The following is a 27,885-nucleotide window of genomic DNA, read 5'->3' on the forward strand; positions in this document are numbered from 1 at the left end:
ATGGCGCAGCGCATCCTGTCGCTGGCGGCCGAGGAGGGCCCCGAGCGGCTGCAGGAGGCCCTGCAGAGCCTGGCGGAGGGCGAGGTGGGTGCGCGGTGCCCGCGGGCCGGGCGGGAGCGGGGATACTCCCCAAGCGGGGGCTCACAGCGTCCCCTTGTCTTGCAGCTGGGCGACATGGTGACCAGGCAGGCCCTGAAGGGCAGGGAGACGGCGGCGCTGCTCAGAGGGATCTTCAAAGGTGGGTGATGTGTGGGCTGAGCTCGGGGGGCTGCGGGCCCAGCCCTGTGGGAGCCGGTGGGTGCTCAGCAGCACAGGGAATTGTCACTTCTGGTAAGAAACCCGCTGGTCAGGGCTGTCACAGGGAAGCACGACATCCAAAATACATGCGGGGAGATAGCAAACTGTGCTGGAGTTGTGAGGAGCCCGTGGTAAGTGCGGTTTGCTTTTGAGAGCCCTTGCAGTGGCACTGAGCTGGCCAGGGGAGAGCTAATTGCCCAGCTGGTTCTTGAAGTTTTGACACTTCCTAATTTCTGGCTGTAGGCTGAGTGAACCACAGGATGTGATAACAGGGTGGCCGACTTTTTTATCCAAGTATCTCATTTCCTGTTCTCTGGGACTTTTTGTTTATTTTGTTAGATAGGTAAAATAGGAAGTTGCAGCCAGGTGACAGTTTATTCCTCCTGGTTTCCTATCATTTCACAACATGTTACTTGCATAACTTTTCTCCCCACTCTTTTGTCCCTCTTTTGCTCTCTGTAAGGCTCCCCCTGTTCCCAGAGAAGTGGTGTCCTCAGGAGACTCCAGGTTTACAAGCACTGCGTCCCACTAGTGGAGTCAGGGAACCTGCATCTGGGCAAGGTGTCTGAAATCATAGGACTGCTGATGCTGGAGGTAAAGCTCCTTTGGGCTGGCTTTCCTGGGCTCTGCTTGTATAATTTAATATGTAAATTGGGATACTTCACTAAGCCACTGAGGAAAGTTAGTTGTATCCTTTCCATGGATCTTCCCTGGACTAAATTAGCTTGTATTGCAATTGGCTCAGTGTGTGAACTTGATTATCTTCAGATATTTAATCCTAGGCTCAAAACTCTAAACCTATAATCACATAATCTTGATTTATTGCTCTGTTCTGTAAAGAACAGGACAAAACAGAGATCTCAGGGCTGAATATTTCTTTAAAGGGAGCATTTCCCTATAAGAAATTCTATCTTCTGCTGGGTTTTGGTGACAGTTTGGATGTGTGTGTGTAATTTTGTGTACTGCCTCAGACTCTCTCCTGTTGTATGTTCTCCCAGGCCCGCCAGCTGCCAGGCCATGCATTAGCAGAGCTTGCCAGCCTGTTTGTGGATGTCATTAAAGGGGGCAGCCTGACCAATGGGAAATCCTTGGAGCTGTTTTCCACTGTTCTCACAGCCCTGGCCAGTTCAAAGGAGAACCTGGCTTATGGGAAAGGTAACCCCTATCAGCTCCTTCTCTGCAGCTTGTCCTCCCTTCCTCTGCAATCAGCTCCTAAGACTTGTGCTTTTTCAGGTGAACTGAATGGGGAAGAGTTCAAGAAACAGCTGATAAATACCCTCTGCTCCAGCAAGTATGTATGTCTGGCAGGTCTTGGTTTCATGGCAAAATATTGTGTTTCACATTGTGCTTGGAAAAAGGCGTCACCATGGGCTGTGTGTCCTGTCATCCCTGAATCTGTGCCCTCTGTGGCAGTGTCTTCTCTAGCTAGGAAAGCAAGGGAGCAGCCTGTTCCCAGAACTTCTGAGACTGCTGCATGAACTGGTCGCAGGAAGTGCTTGTTTTTATTCTTTTTTTGGCATTTGTTATTAAAGGGGCTGGGGCAGTTCAAAACTCTGGAAATGTGGGTGGTTAGATTGGTGCTGATGATTCCTGGTGGAAATCTGCCTTCTAATTTTTGTATTAGAATGTAACAGGGAAGTGGTGACATTGAATAATTGTGTAGGAAGGGAGAGCTTAATGATGATCCAGAGAGCTAAATGATAATCAAGCTTGCTCTCAATCTTCCAACATATCTTTGTTTTGCCAGGTGGGATCCTCGGTGTGTAATACATCTTGCCAACATGTTCAGGTAATTCTTTTTCTCTTCAACATCAACTTGTGCCGTGGTCCTGTCTGTGTCCTATTTCATAAGCAGTTTGGGGCAAGTACAAACAGGAGGTGTGACCATACCAGGCAAAGCACCATGGATGGTTGGTCAGTGAGCATCCACACCAGATCCATTTGGATGCAAAACACATCTGGCCTTGTGGTTTTTATTCCATGTGTGAGTGAGTCTTGGCAAATAAATTTATGAAAAAAAACTCTTTGATTCAACAGGGATATTCCTCTATCAGGAGAGGAGCTGCAGTTTGTGGTGGAAAAGGTCCTTAGGATGTTCCCCAAATTAGACCTGCAGGAAATTCCCCCTCTGGTCTATCAGCTGCTGCTGCTTTCTGCAAAGGTAAAAGCTCATGGGATCTGGATTTCCCTCAGGTTTAGTCCAACAGAAAGAAAATGTTCAGAGTGATCTGTAATCTGGATTTTGGCAGAGATTTGTTCCCAAACCATGCTGTAGGGACACAACAGAACATCAGTTAGGTTTTGTTCCCTCTAACTCTCTCTGGCCTGAAGAAACTGACTGCTCAGAGAAAGACAGGATGGGAAAAGAAGCAAACCTTTGGGAAATAAGGGAAGAGCACAGAGCTAGCAGACAGCAGAGAAGATTGGGTTTTTTCAGTGTGGTTTTGCTCACTCTCTGTGATCTGTATGCTACAATAATAGCTCATGTACTGTGATTGTCTACTGGGCTGTACTCTGACTTGCACTGGGAATGTGTCATCTCCTGTGCTTTTCTCCAGAGCAGAGGCTGCCAGGGACATCTCTGCCCTTTGACAGGGTGATCTGGCTCTTTTCCTTGCTTCATTTGTGACCAAGTCAATGCCAAAATGATCCAAAGACAAATTTTATGTGTGTTATAGAGGGTCATTTGGGTCCACTGGCCAAAATGTATTGTTAGATTTAAAGTTAGGAATTTGAAAGCCTTCCCAATTGATTAAAACATAAAGGATCCTTTCTAATTAATAACAACTTCAAAAAAAAAAAAAAAAAGAAAAGACAATCAGAATACCTGAGAGCTTGAGTTTCTTCCAGCTATTCTATAATGCAGTGAAAAGAAATAAGTGCAGTAAAAAAAATATGAAAACTGGAAATCTGGAAATGAGCCATAGAGGAGTGTTCACCTGCCTTAGCAATTTATGGAGGGAAATGAAGGATACCCTGAGATTTGTGATAGGTGTGGGAATTTAGTATTGTTCTCTGGGATACTGCAGGCCCTGCAATGGCTTAATGTAATGTCCTGTCTTGCAGGGCAGTAAGAAGACTGTTTTGGAAGGAATCATCAGTTTTTTCAATCAGCTGGATAAGAGACAGAAGGAAGAACAGAGGGTTCCAGAGTAAGTTCTTGCTCTGTCACCCTTCTCCTTACTCCCTGGGTATATGTACTCACACTGCTCCTGCCCAGGGCTCCTTGAATTTGAACACTTGAACCTTGTACCAGAACATCCTGCTTGATCATAAGGAATGATTTCTGGCTTTTATTTTCTGATAAAACTTACAGGTCAGTGGACCTTGAGGTGGCCACAACGCCCCTGGACCAACTCCGCCACGTGGAAGGCACCGTTATCCTCCACATTGTTTCTGTCATCAACCTGGACCAGGACCTGGGTGAGGAGCTAATTAAACATCTGAAGGTATGGCAAAGATGGAGCAGCCACTGTTCGGGTTTAAAAACTTAATTTATTATCTGGACAAGGGATTTAATAATTTTTATGATTGCAATCATGTTCTCTTTAGCGAGTGCTGTGAGATGTTTGAAGAGACATGTGCCTGATGGCCTGCCTGAATTTCCAGGGTGTTTCAGTAAAGATAACAAGTTTTCTCACTGCTCCTTGCTGTTTCCTAGACTGAGCAACAGAAGGACCCTGGTAGAGCCCTGTGTCCCTTCAGCGTGGCTCTTCTGCTGTCAGTTGCTGTAAAACACAGACTGCAAGAGCAGGTATGTGCTTGATAAGCTTGCAGAGGGCTTCCATGGGGATGCACTCTGCACTCCCTGTCAAGGAAAGGAAGCATGGTTAGGTCAGAGTCCCATCAGAATTAGGCTTAAAATGGTTTCAGGATGCTCATGAATAGGCAATTAGATCACTGGTATGCTGTACTTTACTGAGCACTGTAAAAGACCCCAGAGCAATATCACAATTTTCCAGAGCAGTGATTCCTGTGGATTGGTATTGTAGGATGAGAAGAAAAGCAGTCCATTTTTCTAATGTTTTGGCTCTGTGGTGGCCACATGAAGAGCATCTGGCAGCAAGTCACCCTCCTTGAGGCACTTAATGAGACTGGTGTATTTGTCCTGACAAAGAAGTGAGTTAAGATTTTTGGCAGGCTGTAGTGGAACTTGTGTCTGGCTGGTGCTCTTACTGGAACATACCCAAGACTATACAGGTCCCATTTCAAAGATCATTTCCTCACACGTAAGGATTTTATGTTCCAGATATTTGATTTCTTGAAAACATCAATCACAAGAAGCTGCAAGGACCTGCAGTTCCTTCAGGCCTCCAAGTTTCTGCAGGATTTGTTTCCTCAACAATATGATATAACTGCTGTCATTCTGGAAGTGGTGAAAAATAGGTGAGTTGTGCTGCCACGTGCTGCAGAACATTCAATGGGCTTTAGAAGTGGGGAGAGTTTCAGCTTTGTTAAAACACTCTGGGATGCTAAATACTTCTGACCATGTGCTGGTAGGGATCAGTGTCAAAATCCAAAGGTTTTATCCCAGTTTTATATTAGTGAATTAAAAAAAAAAAAACAACAACGTGAGGCCTGTATAAATCTGCTCCTTCTACCTCAAATCTCAGGCTCTGGTGGTACAAAGGACTAAACTGATCAGGGCCTAATCTGCAGTGTGAGTCATGCTGCTGGCTGTAGTTTGTGTTCTGATCAAGGGATGAGGAGTAGGTTCCCTGTTTAATCTGGTTCACTGCTTAGTCCTTTAAACATCCTGTGGGATAGCTCTGGTCTGTCACCAGTTGTCCTTTAGTTTGATGGGAGGCATTCCTCTTCTCTTTTTCTCCAACTTGAAGATCTTGACATCAGTAGGGTACCTATGGTACCTGATTATCTTTGATATTTAATTGATTTAATTGATTATTAAATCAATTAGGATTAAGGTTAGGGTTAGTCTTTGATATTTAATTGATTTAATTGATTACAGTTGCATCCCAACTGTAGCCTGCTGTTATGTTCAGGTCAGACCTGAGGGCACATCATTCCCAATGGTGAGGAAGCCTTTGGGCTGGAAAGGAATTCTGATGGAGAACCAGGGCTGCAGAGAGGTGCTGAGCATCTGTCCATCAGCCTGAGGACACTCACAGGGTTGTGAGGGCTGTCATCTTCCCTGCTGTCATGAAATGTCTCTCACTGCTGCTTTGGACCCTGGAATGACTGCAGAAGATTTTGCCTCAGCTCTAATCCAAACTTTCCTATGACTAAGTTGTTTATTTCCTCATCTATTTCATGTTTTCCTCAGTGCATTTGGTTGGGACCATGTTACTCAGGGCCTGGTGGATCTTGGCTTCAGCTTAATGGAATCCTATGAACCAAAAAAGCCCTTTGGAGGAAAAGCTGCTGACAACAGTTATGGCCTTTCAAAAATGCCAGCCCAGCAGGCTTGCAGACTGGGAGCAAGTATCCTGCTGGAAACATTTAAGGTAATGTAGGTTTTGGACAAGGGTTTTTTTTTTGGTGGGAGGAAAACAACCCTGTTCTTATGCTGTCCTGGTAAATGGTGTCAAAACCTTGCCTGCTATATGCATTGTGAGTGTTTTGCAAACAATACTAGATTTTGTCTCCTATTTGACCCTTTCCAGCTGGAAGAGGCCATCCTCATGAAGACCTAATTCTAATCTGTTCCAGCTGTCATGATACTTGTGTAATCCCTATTATTATAAACTGTAATACAGTTTCCAAGAAACTGCAGAGGTAGAGAAATTCAGAGGTACAAATAAAATCTGACAAGGTGGGATTGAAATCCATTCATCTTCACCAAACTGTAAATTTTGATCCCATAGATGATTTGAACGTTATGTTCTGAGTGTACTGTGTGTGCCTTGATGTGCTGGTTCTGATTGTCCTGGGATGAAATCTGAATCAATTTTTGTGGATTTAGCTGCAAGGGGACTTCTGGTGACCATCCTTGCTTACCTCTCAGATCTGGACTTGCTTTGTACTGTACAATGTCTGTGCTGTGAAGTACAGGAATATCTTAAAGATTTTGATTTTTATTTATTGTTCTTCCTCATTCAGGTTCATGAGCCCATCAGAAGTGATATTCTTGAGCAGGTCCTGAACAGAGTCCTCACAAAAGCAGCATCTCCTGTCAGCCACTTCATAGGTAACAGAAAAGAGAGAGAAATGTGCTCTGCTCTGTGGACAGTCACAACACAGCTCCTCAAAACTCATTATAGAATCACAGAACTGGGTTTGGGTTGGCTGGGACCTTTGGAGGTCATCTAGTCCACTGCCTTGTAATGAGCATGGAGATCTTCCACTAGACCAGGTTACTCACAGCCTCATCCAACCTAACCTTGAATGTTTCCAGGGATGGGACATCCACCACCTCTCTGGGCAACCTGTGCCAATGTTTCACCACCTTCACTGTAAAAAATTTCTTATTTATATCCACTTTGAATCTACCTTCTTTTAGTTTAAAACTATTATCTCTATTCTTATCACAAAGTTACTCATAAAAAGTCTGTTCCCATCTTATAAATCCCATTTGAGTACCAAAAGGCTACAGCAAGGTCTCTCCAAAGCTGGCTTCTCCAGGCTGACCAACCCCAATTCTCAGCCCATCTCAACAGCAGAAGTGCTTCAGCCCTCTGAACATTTTTGTGCCCTCTGGACCTGCTCCAGCAGTCTCTGTCCTGCTTGTGCTGAGAACCCCAGAGCTGGACACAGTGCTCCAAGGGGGCTCTCACCAAAGTGGAATAGCGGGGAGAATTCCCTCGCTCAGCCTGCTGGCCAAGCTGCTTTTGATGCAGCCCAGGATGTGATTTGGTTTCTGAAGCACCTGCTGAAGTGACCTGAAGCCAAGAAAATCAGTTGTTCCTACTCCTCTGACTGAGGGATCAGCTGCATCAGACTGCCTTGTATTCATCACAGGTGAAAAATATGTTTGCAGGCAGTTGCCATGGAACAGCTGACGCACAGAAAATCAAAATCATCAGTCAGTTGCCTGTGCCACGTTCCCAGCCTTGCCTTGTCCTTGGGCTTGGGAGCCACTGGGGCTGCTGGGATGTCAGTGCTGCAGCCTCTTCCCTTGCATCTCAGTGCCCTCTGGTGGGTGAGCCCTTCAGCTGGGCTGGGAGCGTTTTTAGTGCTTGGTGTCTGCAGCAGACTCGGTTTGTCAGTGACCTCTCTGTGCCATGGAAGGTCTTTGATTAGTCTGTAATTGTTAGCTCTACAGACATCTTCTGCTCAGGCTTTTCTGGCCCCTTGGCATCAGCTGTTCTTTTTGTCCTTTTATTTTTCAGACTTGCTGTCCAACATTGTTGTGTCTGCTCCTCTCGTGCTTCAGACTTCATCCTCCAAAGTCACAGAGACCTTTGACAATTTGTCCTTTCTGCCCATTGACACAGTGCAAGGCCTTCTCCGGGCAGTACAGGTAAAACTTTGCATTTCTCCATGGATCTCCTTGCTCCTTCAGTTCCAGTGACAGCTCTGGGCCACAATTACATGCATGATCTGATAACCCTCAAATCAGCCTTCATTCTCTGCTGTGGGTTGTTTGGCATGGAACAACATGGAACATGTGTACCATGGAACTGTTCTTCAAGCATGGATTTGCATGTGCCCTCTAGCAAAAAGCATATGGTGTGGTCTGGCACAGGACCAACACTGCTCTGTGCTGACCTTTCATCTGGAAGATGCCCAGATGCTGCACCCCGTAGAAAACTAAGTCCACAGTGTTTAGCTGAACAGCTGTAGCTGTCACATTGATTTTTCTTCTTCCAAGCTCCATGTCAGTGTTCCTCTTTGCCTGGGCTGAGGTACTGCCCTGGTGTTTTAGCTTTCACCTGTTTTGTCCAACCTGGGGATAACAGTTATTTTCCTAAGCCCTTGCACTGTGTCCTCACTGACCTGCTAAGGTGTCTCACTGCCACAGCTCTATGGGTTTTCTTGTCTATTTTAAAATGTTTTGGTCTTCCTACTGTACTGATGACAGTACTGGAAATGCAGGGCCAGATGGGCCTGAGGAAGATGAGCTCATATGCCCCAAGGGCTTGGCATGCCTTAGTGCTTTTCTCTCCAAAGGTTATTTTCCTTTCCAGCCTCTGCTCAAAGTCAGCATGTCAGTGAGGGACTCCCTGATCCTTGTTCTACAAAAAGCTATCTTTTCCAGGTAAGCTGGGGAGAGGATTCTTTAAAAAAATTCTACAATTCATTTATGGTTTTGGAGCAGAAGTATTTTTTATTTTGAGCCAAGTGTTTTCTTATAATGTTCTTCCCATAACTGGATAGTGACATCTCCTGTCCCTTTAGCCTGAAATTGTGGTACAGTCACAGCTCCTCTGAATGGTAACAAAAATCCCAACCCCCATCTGAATGAATGGACTTTGCAAGTTCAGAAAGCTGCTGGGAACTCCAAATACATAGGCAAAATTAAAACCAATTCCAACATGTGTCTAATACAGCTGAATAGATCCAGGGAGGGTCTGGGAGGAGCCACTGATCAAAATGCTGAGCTGCTATGTTCCCTCTGATCCCTTACAAGGTGTTGTCTTGGGCATGCTTTGAGCAAACCCTCCTGCTGTGATTGTAGACTGGATTTTGTTGGCCAGTGGCTGCATGGTTATAAATATAGAATTCAAAATTTAGGATTATTTTTCAAAGCAAGGGACTTGGTCTTGGGAAAGACTTGGCATTTCTGTGAGTGAAGCAAAGCACCAGGTTTTTATTAGGAATTTTCCAACTCTGAGGTCTGTGATACTCTCCCAGCTTTCAAGGGATATTTAATAGTTGGGTCTTGGCCTGGGCTTTCCCTGAGTGTGAGCATTGTAAGACAGAAAGGAGTTTGAATATTTTGAGAGTGTAGAGCAGAGGAGTTTCCAGCAAACTTCCCAACTTTGACTGTTTGGGACTGTATTGCCCTTTTGGGAAATACAGTTGTACAGGGCCCAGTCACTCTGTATTTGTGGCCTTTTTTTCATTGCTGAGTTGATATTTTATGTGCTTCTGAGCTTCTTGCTTCCACATTTCCTTACATAACCCTCTTTCCTGTCCCAATTCCCAGGCAGCTCGATGCTCGTAAAGCTGCAGTCGCTGGTTTTTTGCTCCTGTTAAGAAATTTTAAGGTTCTGGGCAGCTTGTCCTCTTCCCAGTGCAGCCAGGCCATTGGTGCCACTCAGGTGAGTGCTGTTCTGCAGTCCCATGTGAGACAGTCTGTCTAATAGCCACTGTTTGAAACAACTCAAAAGGGAAGTGTTCCCCCAGAATGGAAATACAGCTTTAGTAAGGATTAGTGCTGGAAATCCAGCAAGGATTTCCTTCCTGTAAGGAAAGCTTTAGGAAATGCAATGTGCAAAGAGAAGCTGGCCTAGAGATGTTGCTTCTCAGAGCCATTTTCACAGCACCAGTGCTCTGGGGAGCATTCCCACTGCTCCATGACAGTGATGAGGAGCCTGGCAGCACAAGGACTATCTCAGTGATTGTTCAGGGGCCAGAGCCTTATCACCTTGCTCCTGTGTTGTGATACTGTAACCAGTATAACGTGACTAATGTTCCTTCTCAGGTCCAGGCAGATGTTCATGCCTGCTATAATTCTGCAGCTAATGAGGCCTTCTGCCTGGAAATCCTGGGCAGCCTGAGGCGATGTTTGAGCCAGCAAGCAGACGTTCGACTCATGTTATATGAGGTAAACATGGTTTCTTCTGTCCCTTAAACAGCCACAAGCTCTTCTGTGGTCTGATTCTTCTCTAGCCTCAGGTGAACAGCAGCCATGTTACTGTGAAAAACAGCCTTTCAGCTCAGTTTTGTTCTTCATGGGACATGTGTAACATGTTTTCACTCCTTCTGTTGCTGTTTTTTTGACCGTTATGCACCCAAAGACACGTTGATGTATCTTCTTCAGCTCATGCATTGTTTAAGAGCAAAAATATGTCAAAGTCTGTCTTGCTGTGGTAGGGCCTAGGGAATGGGAAGGATGTTTGATGCCCTGTGAGGAGGAGTGGTATAACAGGCACTGGGTAGATGTGGAGCTGTTGAGAGTAAATTATGGGCTCCAAAGAAAACCCTGTCTGGAGAGTATGGAGAAACTTCCTTAGAGACTGCATCAGGGATGTGTCTTTTCTCCTTTTCCTTTCCAAGTATCTATAAAATCTTGGCTGTCCCTAGGTCTGTTGTGATAGACCTGTTATAAAGGGCCATTTTTGGGTGGATATCTTGGGTTGTGTTATAACCATGGGGTATCACCTTGAGGAAAAAAACCCTGTACCAGTCAGAGAGGTTTTGTTTCCTTCTTATCTTGGGTTGGATTGATCTTTGATGAGCTGCAAGTTCTGGGTGTATTCGTCACTGTTGCTAGAAAACTTGTGCTTGCTTTATCCATCCACTGAGTTTTCTCAGTCTGCAGGATCTGTTGCCTCCTACAGTTTCCCCACTGGCTTGTTTTGCCTTTGAAGCAGGGTTTCACAGTTTGAAGTTGGATCTTGTGCTTGTGTTAAATAGCAGTGAAAGTCACTCTGGGCTTGATGCCACCGCTGCTAGGGAGATACAGCTTGTGAGAGGGCCCCTGTGAGGAAATTCATACTTTTTCTGATTCATACCTTCTTTCTGTGGTGCCTTTGCTTTGCCAGGTATGGAGTTTTACACTGAGCACATTGTTACTTCCTCATGGTTCCTTGCGGTGCCAGAGTGTCGTGGCAGTCTGATGACGCCAACTTCTTATGCCTGTGGTTCATTTTCTCTGCTGTGTCAGCCAACTTGTCCTTCCTTCCTGTCTCCAGGGTTTTTATGATGTCCTTCGCAGGAACTCCCAGCTGGCCAGCTCTATAATGGAAACACTTTTGTCCCAGGTAAAGTCCTGCTCCGTGGTGGGGCTGCAGAATTCTGGCACTTTGACCAAAATGGCAAACAATTCAGGTTAAATATTGGGGAAATTGTTTTTCCTCACACTGGAAGCATGTTTGGGTGCTGTGACATTTCCCTAAGGAGGTGTTCAAACCCCTGCTACTCTGAGAGAGCAGACTGGGTAAACATCTGGAGACAAATTTCCTGCCATCGGGTTGGAAGAGGAAGGATCTCTTGGAGCTCTTTCCAACCCTTCAGTTCTTAGGTGCTGTGGAAAATGTGAGCCCAGAGAAGTTCTTTGTGCTCTCCCTGTTCCTTAGCAGTGCACAGCAGTTACCCTCCCATAGTTCCCCAAGGATATGTGCTGACACAGTAATTATTGTTGCTGTCTTCCCATCGGGAGAATACCCAAGTCCATGTAGGATCTGGGAGGATTAACTCATCCCCCAGCAGTGTTGCTCATGGCAACAAAACAATCACATTTCCTCAATCCATTGGACAGGCTGTGCTTTCTTTGAGACAAGTAATTTTCTTCCCTTTAATCATCCAAAGAGTTCATGCTGACTAATTCCAGCTTTCCCATGACAGTATAGGGTCTGGGAAAAGAACATGAACGGAGCCAAGACAGCTTTTGGGTAACAGAGGGCACTTAATAGTAAGTTGGTGTAAAGGTGTAAAATTTTATAGCATCATTCTGTATCTATAACTTTCTATAGCAGCAGCAGCTATTGATCCTCACTGTTTAAAGGAGGGATAACACTGCAGGTGGGGTGCAAGTGATGTCACTTGTTGAGGCAACAAAACAGCAAGTGGTCAGCTAATCTTGTTTTAGGGCACTGATGTGTCCTGGCTGAGCTACAGGAGCAACTTAAGAAGGGATTTTAATCACCAGTAGAGGAGATGAGATGGCTCATGTACTTGTACAGTCCCCTTATCACAGTGCCAGGTTTTGCTCTCTATAATGGGGTACAAAGATGATTGTGCTCTGTTTTCAAACATCTTAAGAGGCTCAGTTACCAAGTAACTGGTTATTTTTATTTCTTGTTTTCTGTGACAGATAAAGCAATATTACCTGCCCCAGCCAGACCTCCTGCCTCCACTCAAACTGGAAGGATGTATTATGGCTCAGGGAGATCAAATCTTTCTGCAAGAACCACTGGTAAGAGCTATATTGGTTGGCCACAGCTGCAAGCTCATCTGTTACTAGCATTTTAGTTGTCCTACATGAGCTGAATACCTTGTGCTTCTTCAGCCTCTTCTAGCCTGGAGCAATTCTTTTAATAGCAACAGAGCTGGGCATCTCACCCCTGCCTCAGGCTATTTATTTGAGCTCCCCAAGCATAGTGGTTGTGGGGACGTGTGTGAAAAATGCTCCAGGAATAGTGTTCTTCTGTTATCTTCCACTGAGTTCACCCTACGGGGTTTTTTCCCTCCTTTAACTTAATTCCACATAAAATAGTTGTGCAGTGTGTATGTGTGTGTAGCAGGGGGAAGAGTTTGTCCTTTGGTTTTGCTCCTTTGAAATTGTTGGAGAGGAAACCTCAGTGATTTGTTGGATTTCCAAGGGAACAAATTCAAATTAATCATTTTGTTTTCCCCTAAGGAAGCTTGTGTGCAGTAGCACACCCAGGAAGGGCGCAGACACTTCAGCTAGAGTGAGAGTCCCTTTGGAAATTCCCTTCCCTTCTCCTTCAGTGCCTGAGGTGGCTGGGTGGAGGGAGCAGTGGGAGTTAATTCTTTACATCCCAGCTAGAAAAGCTCAGGCACAGAGCACTGTCTGAAGCTGGAACTGAGCAGCTTTGTGTGAGATTGCTGATCCCCCTCAATTTGGGAATCAGGCATATCCTCAAGGCTCAAGGCAGTTGCAAAGGCAGCCACAACTCCTTACATCCCACCAGAACAGTCTGGCCCCTGTCCCCTGCTGCCAGTGCCCTCCAGCTCAGAGGCTGAGTGTGACTGTGTGGCTGCTTCCTGCAGGCCCACCTGCTCTGCTGCATCCAGCACTGCCTTGCCTGGTACAAGAGCACTGTGCGTGTGTGCCAAGGAGCTGAAGATGACGAGGAGGAGGAGGAGGGTGTGGGATTTGAGCAAAACTTTGAAGAGATGTTAGAATCTGTCACACGACGAATGATCAAGAGCGAGTTGGAAGACTTTGAACTGGTAAATCAGATTTTCAGTTTGACTCAGTGGGAGAAGATGCCGAGTTCTTGTCAGTTTTTGAAAAGATTTTTCACTTGTTTCTTTTACCTCTCAGGATAAATCAGCAGATTTTTCGCTGTCTTCTGGTGTTGGTGTGAAAAACAACATCTATGCCATTCAGGTGATGGGAATTTGTGAGGTTCTGATTGAGTACAATTTCAACATTGGGAATTTCAGGTAAAACATTAAATCTTGCCCTATAGCAGTAGCTGTGCTATTATTTGCCCAGCTCTTTGGAGTACAGCCCCATTGCAGGCACAGGATGGTAGTGCCAACACAGAATCAGTGATCTGAGCATGAGTGCCTCGTGGCACAGCCACTCACAGAGCCTTGGGGAGTGTTTTCCTTTGGAATGTCATGTGCTGTGGGAGATGGGATCTGGCATTTTGTAGAATTGCAGCCTGAAGAGGATTGGGTGAGGTATACACTGTTAGGGAGGCAGGGGGATGTAACAGGTTTCATCATTTAGGCAGCGTCACTGTGTAATTTGGCAGCTGAAGCTTCAAATGGGAAACTCCAAGAATGTATTTTCTCCATTAATACTTTCTACAATACTATTTTATTGCAGTAAGAACAAGTTTGAGGATGTCCTAGGCCTGTTTACATGTTACAACAAACTCTCTGAAATCCTGAAGGAAAAAGCTGGAAAGAACAAATCTGCCTTGAGCAACAAAACTGCACGGAGCTTCCTGTCCATGGGTTTTGTATCTACTCTGCTCACAGCTCTGTTCAGGTGAGAAGGTGTCCAGTCCTCTGTGGAGCAGAGCCAGACATCAATTCAAACCCTGTGTTGGTGTGCTTGGAAAGGCCGGTGCAGCTCTTACCCTCTGAGTCTTCACTACAAGCTACCAAAACAACAGGTTTTTTCCACCCTCAGTTCAGCCAGAGCTTTTATTTGCAAATGCATATTAAGTTTGGGATCTCAGGGAATTCCTGAGTGCATCCCCAGTTCTCTGAGAGTTGTGGTCCTGCAGGGACAATGCCCAGAGCCACGAGGAGAGCCTGGCAGTGCTGCGCTCTAGCACGGAGTTCCTGCGCTACGCCGTCAGCGTCGCTCTGCAGAAGGTGCAGCAGCTGGAGGAGACGGGACAGACGGACGGACCAGACGGACAGAATCCTGAGAAGATGTTCCAGAACCTCTGCAAAATCACACAGTGAGTCAGTGTGGCACGTGGAGACATCAGCAATGCGTTTGGGGGATTTTTGATTCTCATTCTTCTTTGAAAGAAGAATGCAGTCCATAACTGTTTCATGCTGTTGCTGGGTTGGGGTCAGTGCCTTCCTGTGCTCCTGAGAAATCAAGTGGAGGCACTGCAGTTTCTGTGCCATAGTGAGTGATACAGCTTTAATAACTTGGCCTGGAAGAACCAAATGCCATCAAACATTTTCAGCCTCTTTCTGGCTTCTTGTTCATCACTCTTTGTCACAGAGAAGGTAAGATGATTACAGGCTGGATTCTTGGGGCCTCTGGAATGCAGCAAAGTTAAAATTCACTTCGAGCTACAGAACAAAACAGATGTGTGAGGGACACAAGCTTTAGAAATCATTTGTTTAGGACTTCTGCAAGATGCTTGAAGACATTCATGCATCTAATCCTTTGGAAATCCAAGAATGTGAACCATGTAAATGTCTTTTGGAATCTAGGTCATATCTGCATGGGGTCTTTTCAGAGCCCAGTCAGCAGAGAGCACAAAATGCAAATTACCCCTGCCATGCATAATGCCGGTTTTGTGTCTCACCCCAAATAATAGAGGCTATTTTTGTTGCAGTCATTAGGACTACATGTGAGCTACATGTTTTGCGTGATTGGACATTGAAACAGAATAAGATCATCTGTGCAGGCAACAGAACTAATGAGAAGAAAGGAGAGGGAACAAAAAAGGGAAGAAGTGGGGTTAGGGAAGCAGGAAAAAGATGTTTGCCTACAAATAGAAAAGTCTTCTTTGGGCCAAACAATTTTGCTTTCCTCACAGGTTTTTACTTCGCTTTGCCTGCCTTTACCTTTCTGATTTTATTTATAGAGAGCCCCATAGTGAATTCTGACATTTCACAGAACCAAACTGCCATGAGTAAAGCTCTTTTTGTCACTGGTGGATTTGACACCAGTGGTCAGTGTAGTCTGAGAAAAAGGGAAAGCAGGGTGGAAGAAATGAGTGTAAGAAGATGGACTTGAAATGGGATTGGAAGGTCCCTTGGCACCTGGAAAGAATTAAATTATTTAGCTGTGCAGGAAGAATGCAGTAGCTGTTTTGCTGACATTGAAATAAAATCTTCTTAAAAAAAGATTTCTTCCCCACCATTTTCTGTAGGTAAGGCACCTTCCAGTTTAGTTATATTAAAAATGAGATCCTAAGAGTAGATCTAGTTCTTGCCCTGTGCAGCCAGCTTCACTGGAGTAAATGTCATCTGCCATCCCACAGGGTTCTGCTTTGGAGGTACACTTCAATTCCCACCGTTGTTGAGGAATCAGGGAAGAAGAAAGGCAAAAGCATCTCACTTCTGTGCTTGGAAGGTTTGCTGTGGATCTTCAACACGGTGCAGCAGCTGTACTCTGCCAAGATCCCCCAGTTCCTGCAAGCCCTGGGTAGGCACATGGCACCATTCTGCTCTGCTTTCTACCCTCCAGGTTCCAGCCCATGTGTGGGCAGCTCCCTTTATCCATAACTAGGGAGAGATGGGTCTGGTTCTTGTTTCTCAGCAACAAGATGGGCTTAGGTAGCATAGATTGTCACACCAGAGACAGGTTCTAGAGATATATTTTACCTGCCTTTATAGAGCTCTCAGTCTGTCAGCAGAGGATAGCTGGGGTCTGACACAGCATTCATCTATTTGAAGTTTGCCTTTAACATGTTTTTCAGCTCACCGTGGTTCTGCAGTCTGTATTCCTCCTCTAGCTGTGAGCAGTCTTTCCCACTTTTGGAAATAAATCCTGTATTCTGCTCTTGGCATTTAGCTTTTTTTCTGCACCTTTCTGTCTCTGCCAGATATTACTGATGGTGACGCAGAAGAAGCGGATATTAATGTCACAGAGAAAGCTGCCTTCCAGATCCGACAGTTTCAGGTGAGTACCACTGTGTGCTGCAAGTGTTCCAAAGCATTTGGGATTCTGGCAGGAAACGCTGCTAGCTCTCTGTTGCTTGACCACAGGGTTGAGTTTGTGATAGCAACTGTGGCACTGACTCACTAGCAGTTCAGAGAAGTTTCTGATCCCTGAGGAAAGCTTCTTTAGGGTGGGTGGATGTGCATGTGTGTTTACAGAACTCTGGGTTCTTCAGTGCAGCATAAACTTACCTGAGTATTCTAAAAGTCACACTGACCATCTGCAGTGCTGTATGTAAGCACTCCTATCAAAAATCAGCACTTGTTCTTGAGAAGAGTCCTGTTTTTGTACTCTTTGTCATTCTCCTTGCTGCTTCTGGTTATTTGCTTATGCAACACATATTCACACTCAGGGAGTGTTTTCCTTCCCCTAACCAGAGGTCCCTGGTGAACCAGCTCAGCAGTGCTGAAGATGACTTCAATGCCAAGGAAACACAGTCACTCATCACTGTTCTCTCCACACTGTCCAAACTGCTGGACCCAGCCTCACAGCAGGTACTCCTCAGCCTTCACTTGGTGGCTGGGTGTCATAGCCAGGGGTGTGGGAAGAGATTATCAGATGGGGTTGGCATCTGTGGGCTCTGGCATGTGTGCCCTGTCTCCTCCTACAGACACACCAGGTCAAAGGGACAGTTCTGTTACACTGTGAAGGGCTCTCCTGTCCCACACCTGCAAGGACACTTCAGAGGAAGTTGTCTTGCCATCCCACTGCTGCACATTCTGATCCTGCCTTTGGGCACCTGAATGATTTGTTTGCCTGAGCAGGGACTCCTAACATAGCCTAGTTGTGGTGTGGCCTCCACATGGGAGTAGAGGCAAAAAAGGCCAGCAGACTTGTGTCCAGTCCAAACTGGCTGAGTGCCTAATTCCTGCCATGCAAGGAGTCATTTTCTAAAGTGCCCCAATTTTACAAGCTAGGAACTGCACTAACTGTGCCAGAAGTCTGGAGTCATCATTTACCTTAAATTAAATGGAGCTGTTACTCTGTCCAAGGGGATGTATAGCCATTACCCTGTTCTGGGTCTCAGTTTTTGACTTGTTAGTGGGCTAAGTGTCCCTTGTGGAACTTCACAGGGCACAGCTGGGTTCCCTACTCATCTTCCTCTGCTATGATTCATTGTCTTGGATTTTTATTACTAGTAGTTTTGTGTTTTGAATTCTGTTTCAAAGTCATGGTATCTTTTCTCCTCTTAAATAGTTCCTTCAGTTCCTGACTTGGACAGTCAAAGTTTGCAAAGAAAATGCTCTTGGTAAGTAAGCTTTGAGGAGCATGTTTAGATGTGATGTGTCAGGTCTGACATTAGACCCTTACATGCTCTGTCCTGGTTTTACCTCTTTGTCAAGACACATTCAGGTTCCATTCTGTGGCAGATTGCCACAACATTGTGCTATAAGTACAAGTTTTAGAGAGGGAGCTCAATCTCTAAAACTATTAGCATTTCTGAAGGAAAGGAAGCCACTCACATACTTGACTTTTCTGCCTTGTTATTTAGGCTCAAATTGGAATTTATACTCTGGAAAGACATTACTCTTGCCAGGGTTTGTATTGCACTTCCTCAGTGCTTTTGGTCACCATTTTCCTATCACCCAACAGGTCCAGTGGGCCATAGTTCCCCTTGCACTATTGCAAGGGATGCCTGATGTTTTAAACCTTACTTTTGTAGCTGAGGTTATTTGGTAGGATTTTCACCTACTGCTGAATCCATACTGAATCTGAGACTTTCCCTCACTGGATGTGTGATGTTCCTAAATAGCTAGGCAAACTCTGCACCTGGCACTGTGTCACTTTCTCTTCCCCACAGAGGATATTTCCTGCTGCAAGGGTTTGCTGTCTCTGCTCTTCAGTGTCCACGTTCTCTACAAGAGCCCTGTTGGGCTCCTGCGGGAGCTTGCACAAGACATCCACGCCTGCCTGGGAGATATAGATCAGGTATGATGCAGGAGCAGCTGAGCTCTTCCTCACTTAGTGCTGTCAGAACTGACTGCATCTCTGGTGCAAACTGTGTGACAGCAGTTGAAATCTTACCAGGATTTGTTTTCTCTCCTCTGCCCAGGACATAGAAGTGGAGGGTCGGTGCCATTTTGCCGTAGTGAATGCCAAGACTGCAGCCCCCACTGTCTGTGTGAGTCAGAACAGCCTGTGTGTGACACCTGCAGAGTCCAGGGCTACTGTGCTTGGAGCAGCTTGCAGGTTCCTGTTGTGCCAAACTCCTCCAAAAACCTGTTTTGTTATTGGTTTCTGTCTCAGCTGCTGGTTCTGGGTCAGGTGGATAAGGTCCTTGAAGAGGTGGATTGGCTTATCAAGAAACTCACCAGTCTGGGGTCAGACACATCAGGTAATGAAAGTGGTCCAGTTCTTACTGTTACAGCTTTGTCAAAAACAGGTAAAGACAGAGAGCAAAAAGATATTTGAGGATTTTGGGATAGCATCATCTGAGATCAGCTTAAACTCTCCCTTGAGCTGGTTCCATCTGAACAAAGTAAGATAAGGGTGTTGTCATAAAATGTCTCCAGTGCTTATTTTCCCCTTGCCCCACTGGGGCTTTATGCATCAGACCCAAAGATGGTCTTTTGTGCTTCCCACCTGCACAACTGGATTCATTTGATATATATTCACCAGATATTCATCTCTTTCTTGTAGAAGACCCCTCTCAGGCATCAAACCAAACTCAGGCTCTGGAGAAAGGTGTAATTCTGCAGCTGGGAACTCTTCTGACAGTCTATCATGAGCTGGTGCAGACTGCACTCCCAGCAGGGAGCTGTGTGGACACACTGCTGAGAAGCCTCAGCAAGACATACACAATTCTCACCTCCCTCATCAAACATGTGAGTGTGCTCTGCTGACAGTGGGCTGCCTCTGAGCTAAAATCCTCCCCATCTGCTGCAGCAAGCTCACAGTGACCCCTGGCAGCAGTTATGCTCAGGACTGGCCTGTTGATCTCTTGAAGGAGTTGAGCCCTTGTTCTGCTGGCTTTCATGCCCTCAATTTCATGCCCTTTCTGAGCAGTGATAGTTGTACCAGGGGAGATAAAAGGAAAGCTTCTCTCCAGCTGAATTTGGCTTTGCATGGCTTGGAGTTGCTGTTTCCAGTGTGTGCTGTGGGTTCCTCTGCACAACTGTGCACAATGAAGGGCACTCAGTGTTCTCACAGTGCTCACCAGCCCTGCCCTTGCCTCTCATTGCCATTCCCTGAAGCAGGACCTGGGGGAACTGGGCCATGAAACGCCACAGGCCTGTGGAGCTCCTTTGGGACAAGGTGGTGACTGCCCCAGAGCTCTCCTCTCACAGCTCTGGAATACAGACATGCCATTTGGGATATAACCAGGCACTGGGGAGGATATCTGTGCAAATCCTGCCCTCCCCACTGTGCCATTGTGTGAGCTGCTTTGAGCTGCAGCTGGACACAGGATGGGAACAGCACACCTAGAAGAAACTCCTCTTTTCCTTGCAGTATATCCAGGCTTGCCGCAGCAGCTCCAATACCATCCCAGGAAGACTGGAAAAGCTGGTGAGTGTGAGCAAATTCCTGGGGAAATGGCTCATTGCCTTGAGTTAGGAGTAACAGCAGCCTCTCTGTCTGCTCCTTTGCAGGTGAAGCTCTCAGGCTCCCATCTGACCCCACAGTGTTACTCATTCATTACTTACGTACAGGTGAGGCCTAAATTAACTGGCAGAATCACAGGCAGGCTGTCTGATGCTGAGTGGTGTATCAGCTTCAGTACACAGGCACTCTTGGGGATTATTAATCTTCTTGACATGACCTGAGTTTCTTACAGTTCAAGCTTTACTTTGTCAAATATAGCATAAGACATTTCAGCACCATTGGGACTGAACATGCTGATTTCTGCTTGAGCAGGGAAGGAGCTGGGCTTTAGCTGGTTTTTTTTCCCCCTCTGTTCATGTGGGGCTTTTTGGATGAGATTAATACTGCTGTTAACCACAATGGCAAATAAAGGTCAACAACACTGCAGTCATCACAGTGTGAAGTAATGTGGGTGCCAAAGACTGCAGTGCTGGAGCTGGGATTTATCTGCCTGGAGAGGACCTGGGTACTTATGTGAGGACCACAGGAATTTTACAACATATTGAGGAAGGTGTCATGGTGTGCAGAGCTATCACTGCTGGAGATTTCTCATGCATGCATATTTCTGACTGTATAAATTACAAAATAAGTTTCTTTCTTGGTTTTGGGGGGTTTTTTTGTTGGTTTTTTTTTGAGATCACACCTAATTCTACCCTTAAACTGCTACCTTTCTGTTACCTAGCTGGTAATGCTATTAGCTGGCCAGAGCAAGGACTTCTCTGGCCTTTCTTGGCTAGCCTTTCTTCCCTGTTTACCCTCTAAAGACACATCTTTTGGCATTCTCCTTCAGAACATCCACAGTGAGAGCTTAAGCTTGGTAGAAGAGAAGAAAAAGAAGAAGAAAGAGGATGAAGCTGCTGCAGTCTCCACAGTAATGGTAAGACTGACTCACTCCATAAGAACATAGGCAGGATCATGTACCTCGAGGTTTGTGGTACCTGGTGGCTTCTTACAGATCACCAGACAATTTGTCATTTGGACCTTTAAGTAAAAATGAAATTTAATATACTGTAATTTCAGAGAAAAGTCCAAAAAAGCACAAACAAACAAAATTAAAAAAAAAAAAACCAAAACAAAAACCACAACAAAAAAGCCATCTTCACTAAATGCAGCTTAAATCCCATGGACATGAAACGAAGGTCAGTCTGGATAGTCTGCCTTGTCTGGTATTTTCACCATTTGGGGTAAGCTATGAAATTGGAGATATGGGCTAATTTATTGGAACTGATGTTGCATCCTCTTTAAGTGTTTCTTAATTTTATCAGTACATTTAAAGATGAAGGAAGGCATGGATTCCACTAAAGTAAAGCAGTTGAAAATGACTGGATTATTTGTTTGGGAGCAAGTGAGCAGGCTGGCAGGTTCCTGGTCCTTGATGTCCTTTGTTTGTGCTCCCAGACAGCATTTCCTCTGTCTCGTCAGCTGTCCCAGACATTCCTGTGATGTTAAGGGTTTAAAAAAGCCACAAGTATGATCTTCCTAGCATTTCCCTGAGTGTATGGAAATGGGCTGAAATGCTGCATGTCCTTCACCACTCTGTCACCATGGGGAACAAACACCAGTGCTGGTGAATAAGCAGGACAACAATGTGGTGAAACGTCAGGGTGCTCCTTGCTTGGATGGCTCGTGCTCGTGGTGCCTTGGGAGAGCTGGAGCAGAGGAGCTGGTGACAGGATGTCAGGGCTGTGGACTGCAGGCAGAGCACAAAACAATGCACAGGAGAGCCTCACTGCAGAACCATCCTGGGAGTCAATTTAAAGCTAGTGACAAAGCTGGCAACGCTTGCAGGGTGGGGCAGGACTGGTACAGAGCAAGGCTACTGAAGACTCTTTTCTAAATTGAGAATGTTCTGGTGTTAATGTCATGCTACAGTGCCATTTTGCCCTTCCAAATCTGACCCACCTCACTCCTCTCACATTTCAGGCCAAGGTGCTTCGGGAGACCAAGCCAATCCCAAACCTGATTTTTGCAATTGAGCAATATGAGAAGTTCCTTATCCATCTTTCCAAGAAGTCAAAGGTAAAGTAAAGCAGAGAGATCTGCAACCTGAACCTGGTGAACAGTGGGATCAATGATATGGTGGAAGGCTGTTGTTAAAGTCTCTTTTAATGCTCAAATTAGGAATGTGTAGGGACATTTCAGCCCTTGCCTATGCTCCTGGCCCAATACTGCTGATTGTTGCCATATTGATACCAGCTAACATCAGTCCACATCTGTGGTTCCAGGTGGAGCAGAACCATGCACAACTCATGCCACTCTCCCCCAGTCTATGTCATGAAATGTACCACAACAAGGCCCTACACGAGAGTGAGAGTAGCTGGCAATCACTTGGCTTTCAGGGAAATGTAAATGGGACCCTGGACTGCACAGGGGCAGGAGCTTTTTCACCCTCCTTGTGCTTCAATCCTGCACTATTACTGTGATGGACTCTGTCCCAGTGCTGTGCAAAGGACTAGGCAGGGTAGGAAACTAAACTTAAGAGGCTCCTGGCTGAATGTTTCCCCTGGGTTGCTGCAGGTGAACCTGATGCAGTACATGAAGCTGAGCACCTCCCGGGATTTCCGCATCAACGCCTCCGTGCTGGACAGCGCCCTGCAGGAGCGCAACTCCGAGGATGCTGAGAACGAGCCCCACAACGACCAGGTCAGAGTTCATCCAGCTGCTTTTACTGACAGATTTCCTCTTTAGAAGCCAGCTGTATTTGTGAGCTGTGCAGAATACCTTGTCTTCCCTGGGTTAGCTCTCACTTTAATACTAAGCTGATGGGAAGGAGCGAACAGCTGCTCTCAGAACACCCCCTACACCCCAGCCTGCTGCCTCTAGCAGCCTTTATTTTCATGCACCAGCTCTGTGTTCCTGGTCTAGGGGAAGTGCAACTGTTAGCCAGAATCAGACCTTTGCAGCACAATGCAAACTGGTTTTGTATATTAAGACCTGTCAGGGCAGATTCTAAAAGGCATCATTCATCTCAGACCCATCTCTACTACATAGTGCTGGTGAAGGCAGTGCAACATGCTGGCTAAGAAAAATAAACAGGTTACTCTGCTGATTGTCCAGGTTTTTATTGGTGCTTCTGTCCATATTTTCCTGAGTGTTTCCACAAGCCACAACCCAGGACAGAGTCCCTGTCCTGTGCCACTGGTAGCCCGTGGTCTAAGTTCCAGCATGAAGTTGGGAGGGGGTGGCCCGTGGGGAAAGTCTCAGTGGCTGACAGGAATCCCATATTTAGGTCATTTTGTTAGTGAGAAAAAAAAGAGCTACATCCTGTTCGGCACAGCTGGCTTCTTGCTCATTCCTTAGACTATTCACACAAAAACAATCACACTCTACTTCTGCTCTCTCCCTCCCCTCTCCAGAGCAGCACAGCAGAGCAGACAGATGAGAACCAGGAACCCAAAAAGAAGAGACAGAGAAAAAAATAAACTGGAGCTGCTGCCACTGCCTCCTCTCACAGTGCCCATTCCATGGTGGACTCTCCTTGGTCCCAGAGGATGCAGATATGGAGATGATGGTTTATTGCTTCTCTTGCCAGATGCTTCTGCCTTCTTCCTTTGTGTCCACGGGAGCAACTCTGGCCCCTGTCTCAGGTTTCACAGCTGGCTGCTGCCATCAGAAGTGCCTCTGCTATTTGAATCTTCCCCAGGAATATCCCTTCTTGCAGCAAAAGGGAAAGGGAGAAGCTGGGATCAGTCAGTCCCTGCCAAAAGATCTGCTTCTGAAAGGACAGGGAGGCTTTGGCACACAGTCTGGACAATTGTCCGGGCCCTCTGGTGTCGTCACTGCTTCTCCAGCGAACCTTTGGTTATTTCAATTATCTGATATATGTCCAGTGCTTCCCCTGGAAGACAAGGGGACAGTCAGTTCCCTGCACTACACTCAGACTGTGCAATGCAAGAGAGTGATGGTTGGGATCTGCTTTAGTTCAGAGCACCTAGCACAGAACGCCCTAAATTTATTCAAACTTGTGTTTTGGGTGGTGGTGAGAATGCAGAAACCAGCACCAGTAGGGAGCTGGGAACACGAGCTGCTGTGCCTTGGAGTTGAAGCTGCTGTGTGCATCTCCTGAGCAGCCAGAGGCCACAGCTTCCTCTGCCCAGGCTGGTTTTGCTGTTATGTTTTTGCTGACCCTGATCGTGATGCACTCGTTTAATTTGCCTTGTTCTTGGTGAAAAGTGCCCATTTTGCCTACAGAGCACAAATCCTGTTTCTGAAAGCACCCTTTGCCTGTAAGAGTCCTAATAAAGGTTATTTAAGGGCAGAGCATCTGATGTGTGCAGTGACTGAGAGAACAAATGTGAGGGCAGGTTCTTCCCTTATGTGGGGAAGAGCTGCTGCACAGTGAGGAGGAGCTGCTTTCCCAGCCACGAGTGAAATGTTTGCTTGCAGCAATTGGAGGGCTACACTGAGAGCAGACAGGGATGGCTTGAGGCCTTGGGACTGCTGAGGAAGCACCCAGCAACACCAGAATAGTGCTTGGCTAAGGAAGAGCAGGGAAGGAGGGAAAAGAATGAAAGATTTTGGGTCTTCAGGGTAAAACTGACAAAACAAGGTTGCTGAGGTGCTTCGTTTCAGAGAAGAAGAAATTAAATTTGGTTTGTGTTAACAGTGCACAGGAGGGCTCCTCCAAGGGGCACAAAGCAAACAAAGTGTGGGAGAACAGAGCCAGGCCTGGCTCATCACTCACAAGTATTTGGAAAGCAGCAGCATGAACACTTGAGGACTGAGGAAGGAGGGGCAGCCCTGTAGGTCAGAGGATGTGCCAGGAACCAAGGGGCTCATGAGGTGCCTCAGGTGAGCAGAGCCCTCAGGGAATGACTGCTCAGGCCAAGTGTTCTGCTTAAGCTGGGAAGGCTGATGCAGAGGAGATTCCAGGGGGCAGCTTGCAGGTGGAGAGGAGATTCCAGGGGACATTGCTCACCTTGAGGGATGCCATACTTCTCCATGCCCATGGGATTTGATGGTGTCACACAGTTCATGGTCACCTCTTTCCTTAAGCACTGGTCAATGTCCACTGCACTGAAGAAAGCCACTGACTGTGGCAGGTCCTGGAGGCCCAGTTTGTAGGCAAACATGCACCTGCAGAGCAAGAAAGCATCAGCCACATTTACCAAACTGGCCAGCCACCCCTCACAGGGTATTATCACTCAGCGGGGGGGGGACAAGGAGCTGTCTAAGCCCTGGACAGCAGGAGGGTCAGGAATTGCTATAGTGAGCAAGGGAGGAACAGCAAGGGCGCCTCCTTGGAAGGAATGGAGCCTCCTCAAGAAAAGGGAAGAATCTAGCCCCTCACTGCTGGCTAATCCTCCCTGGCAGGCAGAGCAGATGCAGGATTTTCCCAGCAGGAAGCCCTGTGCTCTCAGGAGCCAGCACAAAGGCAGGAACGTCAGGGTGCCTGCCCTGCTGTGGCTGCAGAAAGGCTGTTTGTGTCATTCCTGCCTCCACACAGGACAAACAGCTCACCTTGGCCAGCTCCTGTGTAACCAAACACCCCACGGTGCTGGGAGGGGGATTTGGCAAAGCTGGCTGGGACAGAGCTGGATCAATGGGAGCCCTTGGAGGTCAGGAGTTTCTAGGCTGAGCTTAGTTCTGTGTGGGGCAGGGAAGCAGCAGGAACACCCCACACTGTGGGAGGGGGGACAGCACTGGTGCTCACAGCAGAGATGAGCCATGCCCCTTGCTGTCCCCTGAAGGCAGCAGGGCATGAGGGATGGGACAGTTTCAGGCTCCCAGCTCCTCAACCAAGCCCAAAGGCTGCTGCCATGTGACAGCTGCAGACCCAAAGGGAGCATGAAATGATCCCAGCACAGCCAGTGACTGGCCCCATCCCTGCAGGGCCAAAAGCTGATGATAAAAAAACCCTTTTGTCAGCACATTATCCCTGAAAATCAAAGCTGAGGCCCATTTATAGCATGAAGGAACTGCAGCCTCCAGTGCTGCTAGTTTGCCCTGAGCAGAAAAAACTGCTCTGCACCAGCTTGCTGCAGGCAGAGCCAAGCTCAGCCCCTGGGGCTTGCCTGTCCCACTCTGCAGTCACAGCTGCTGCTGCCCAGGAGGCAGCAGAGCCATCAGAGCTCACCTTGTGAGGAGGTTGGTGATCTGCAGGGCCAGGGCAGCCCGGTAGCGATCCTGGTGCTGCACCAGGTACCGCACCTCGTCGTGGATGCTGATGCAGAAGCGCCCGTTGATGTCAAACTCCTCAAACAGCCACTTCATGGCAACCAGCATGAGGTGCAGGTAGTCCACAGCTGAGCTCTGCACCACCCAGTTCACTCTGCTGGTCACAAACTGGGGAAGGAAAGAGATGGACAGTAAGAGAGCACTGCAGTCAAGGGCATGGTACCTGTACACAGGAAAAATGTTAAACCCAGGGTGTTTGGGTTTTCTTGGTGGCATGGAGATAAAGGCACAATGGGTTTCCTGAATGGCTACAAGGAGCCTTGTGGGCCTCCAGGAATCTGAGAGGGGCTTAACAACAGCCACTCATTTCAGAATAGATGAGCAAAACCAAAATATCAGCATCCCAGAGCTGCATCCTTACCTCCCCCTTGACCATGGCAGGCTCCAGGGCCCTGCTGATGTGGCAGCCCAGCACTGGGGTCTGTGGGGAGGGGGATAAGGCAATGCTTTCCAGCTTGTTGAACATCTCGGACTCAGTGCCTCCAGCCCACACTCTTTGCTCCACCACATTCCACTTCTTCTCCCACCGGGACCTGTGGGGCAGAGGGGAGTTTTGCTGGAAGAGTGGGAGGGGGCTGCAGGTCCCCATTTGAGACCCTCAAACACTCTCTCCTGGTTTGGGGCAACAGGATGTGACCCTACTAACTGTTCACTGGGAAAGTGGGTGAGACTGACAGCCCCCAAATCAAACCTCCTTGGCCCTGGAGGAGCAGGAAGGGCAGACCAGGACTATCCAGCTCCATCTCTCTTCTCTGCCCATCACATCCCAAAGCCACAGAGCCGTGCACGGCCAGACCATCTCACCCTTTCATGGCTTCTCTCTGGAGCCGCTGGACATCCTGGGCCGACACCGATCCATCCTCTGCCCTGTCCACAGCCAGGTCCAGCTTCGTCACCAGCCACTCCCCCTCCTCAGAGAGATGAAACCTGTGACGGTGTTCACAGGGGTTTTTGGATGAGGGAAGAGACGAGGATCTCACTCTATGCTACAGAAGGCTTGATTTATTATTTTATGATATATATTATATTAAAACTATACTAAAAGAATAGAAGAAAGGGTTTCATCAAAAGGCCGGCTAAGAATAGAATAGGAAAGAATGATAACAAAGGCTTGTGGCTCGGGCTCTCTGTCTGAGCCAGCTGGGCTGTGATTGGCCATTAATTAGAAACAACCACATGAGACCAATCCCAGATCCACCTGTTGCATTCCACAGCAGCAGATAACCAATGTTTACATTTTGCTCCTGAGGCCTCTGAGCTTCTCAGGAGGAAAAATCCTAAGGAAAGGACTTTTCATAAAAGATATCTGCGACAGAAACCTGCAGGGGAGAGCGAGTAACCCAGCTCCTCTGGCTGGAGCACCACCACCAGCCCTGGCCAGGCTGCACCCACCTGCGGATGCCCTTGGTGACGGCGTACATCTGCTGGGCCTTGTCCCGCGCCTGCTGCGGCGTGAGCCGGTGGTTGAACTGCATCAGCAGCCGCTCGGCGAAGGGCTGCCCTGCCCCGTAGATGCGCCCGTAGTTGAAGACCTTGGCGTGCTCCCGGCTGATGCCCACGGTGGCGGCGGTTTTGCTGTGCAGGTCTGTGCCGTTGCTCTTCTTGCCCTGCAGGGTCATCCAGCCAAAGGCAGTGCAGCCTGAGGGAGGGGAGGAGAGGGTGGATGCCCAGCGGGATCGGGATGAGGATCAGGGATCAGCCCCTGC

General features: G+C 47.1%; 2 protein-coding genes across 2 annotated transcripts in view; one reads left to right on the plus strand and one right to left on the minus strand.

Annotated features, from left to right (window-relative positions):
• FANCI (FA complementation group I) lies at positions 1–24,265 on the plus strand. The gene is made up of 37 exons (XM_054272646.1): positions 1–84; positions 166–238; positions 761–891; positions 1,296–1,452; positions 1,531–1,588; positions 2,045–2,086; positions 2,335–2,458; positions 3,364–3,449; positions 3,614–3,746; positions 3,959–4,051; positions 4,547–4,683; positions 5,582–5,762; positions 6,358–6,445; positions 7,587–7,717; positions 8,385–8,455; positions 9,347–9,461; positions 9,845–9,967; positions 11,058–11,126; positions 12,179–12,280; positions 13,099–13,281; positions 13,376–13,497; positions 13,889–14,053; positions 14,295–14,474; positions 15,741–15,904; positions 16,305–16,381; positions 16,798–16,914; positions 17,618–17,669; positions 18,222–18,349; positions 18,474–18,542; positions 18,668–18,755; positions 19,061–19,245; positions 19,871–19,927; positions 20,011–20,070; positions 20,793–20,879; positions 21,926–22,021; positions 22,520–22,645; positions 23,359–24,265. Exons 1-37 carry the CDS (start codon positions 1–3, stop codon positions 23,422–23,424), a joined length of 4,020 nt encoding a protein of 1,339 aa, XP_054128621.1. The 3' UTR covers positions 23,425–24,265.
• The window catches only part of POLG (DNA polymerase gamma, catalytic subunit), a 10,894-nt gene continuing 6,762 nt past the window's right edge, over positions 23,754–27,885 (minus strand). Inside the window, exons 17-22 of the mRNA XM_054272648.1 lie at positions 27,572–27,818; positions 26,984–27,106; positions 26,541–26,712; positions 26,079–26,287; positions 24,921–25,078; positions 23,754–23,840 (exon numbers count right to left, since the gene is read on the minus strand). Coding sequence (XP_054128623.1) covers positions 23,779–23,840; positions 24,921–25,078; positions 26,079–26,287; positions 26,541–26,712; positions 26,984–27,106; positions 27,572–27,818 — 971 coding nt within the window. The 3' untranslated portion in view covers positions 23,754–23,778. The remainder of the gene's footprint in view (positions 23,841–24,920; positions 25,079–26,078; positions 26,288–26,540; positions 26,713–26,983; positions 27,107–27,571; positions 27,819–27,885) is intronic.

The sequence above is a fragment of the Melozone crissalis genome, unplaced genomic scaffold, assembly GCF_028551555.1.
Source record: "Melozone crissalis strain CALT ecotype California unplaced genomic scaffold, PUWL_Pcris_2 ptg000014l_1, whole genome shotgun sequence".
Classification (NCBI taxonomy): Eukaryota; Metazoa; Chordata; class Aves; order Passeriformes; family Passerellidae; genus Melozone; species Melozone crissalis.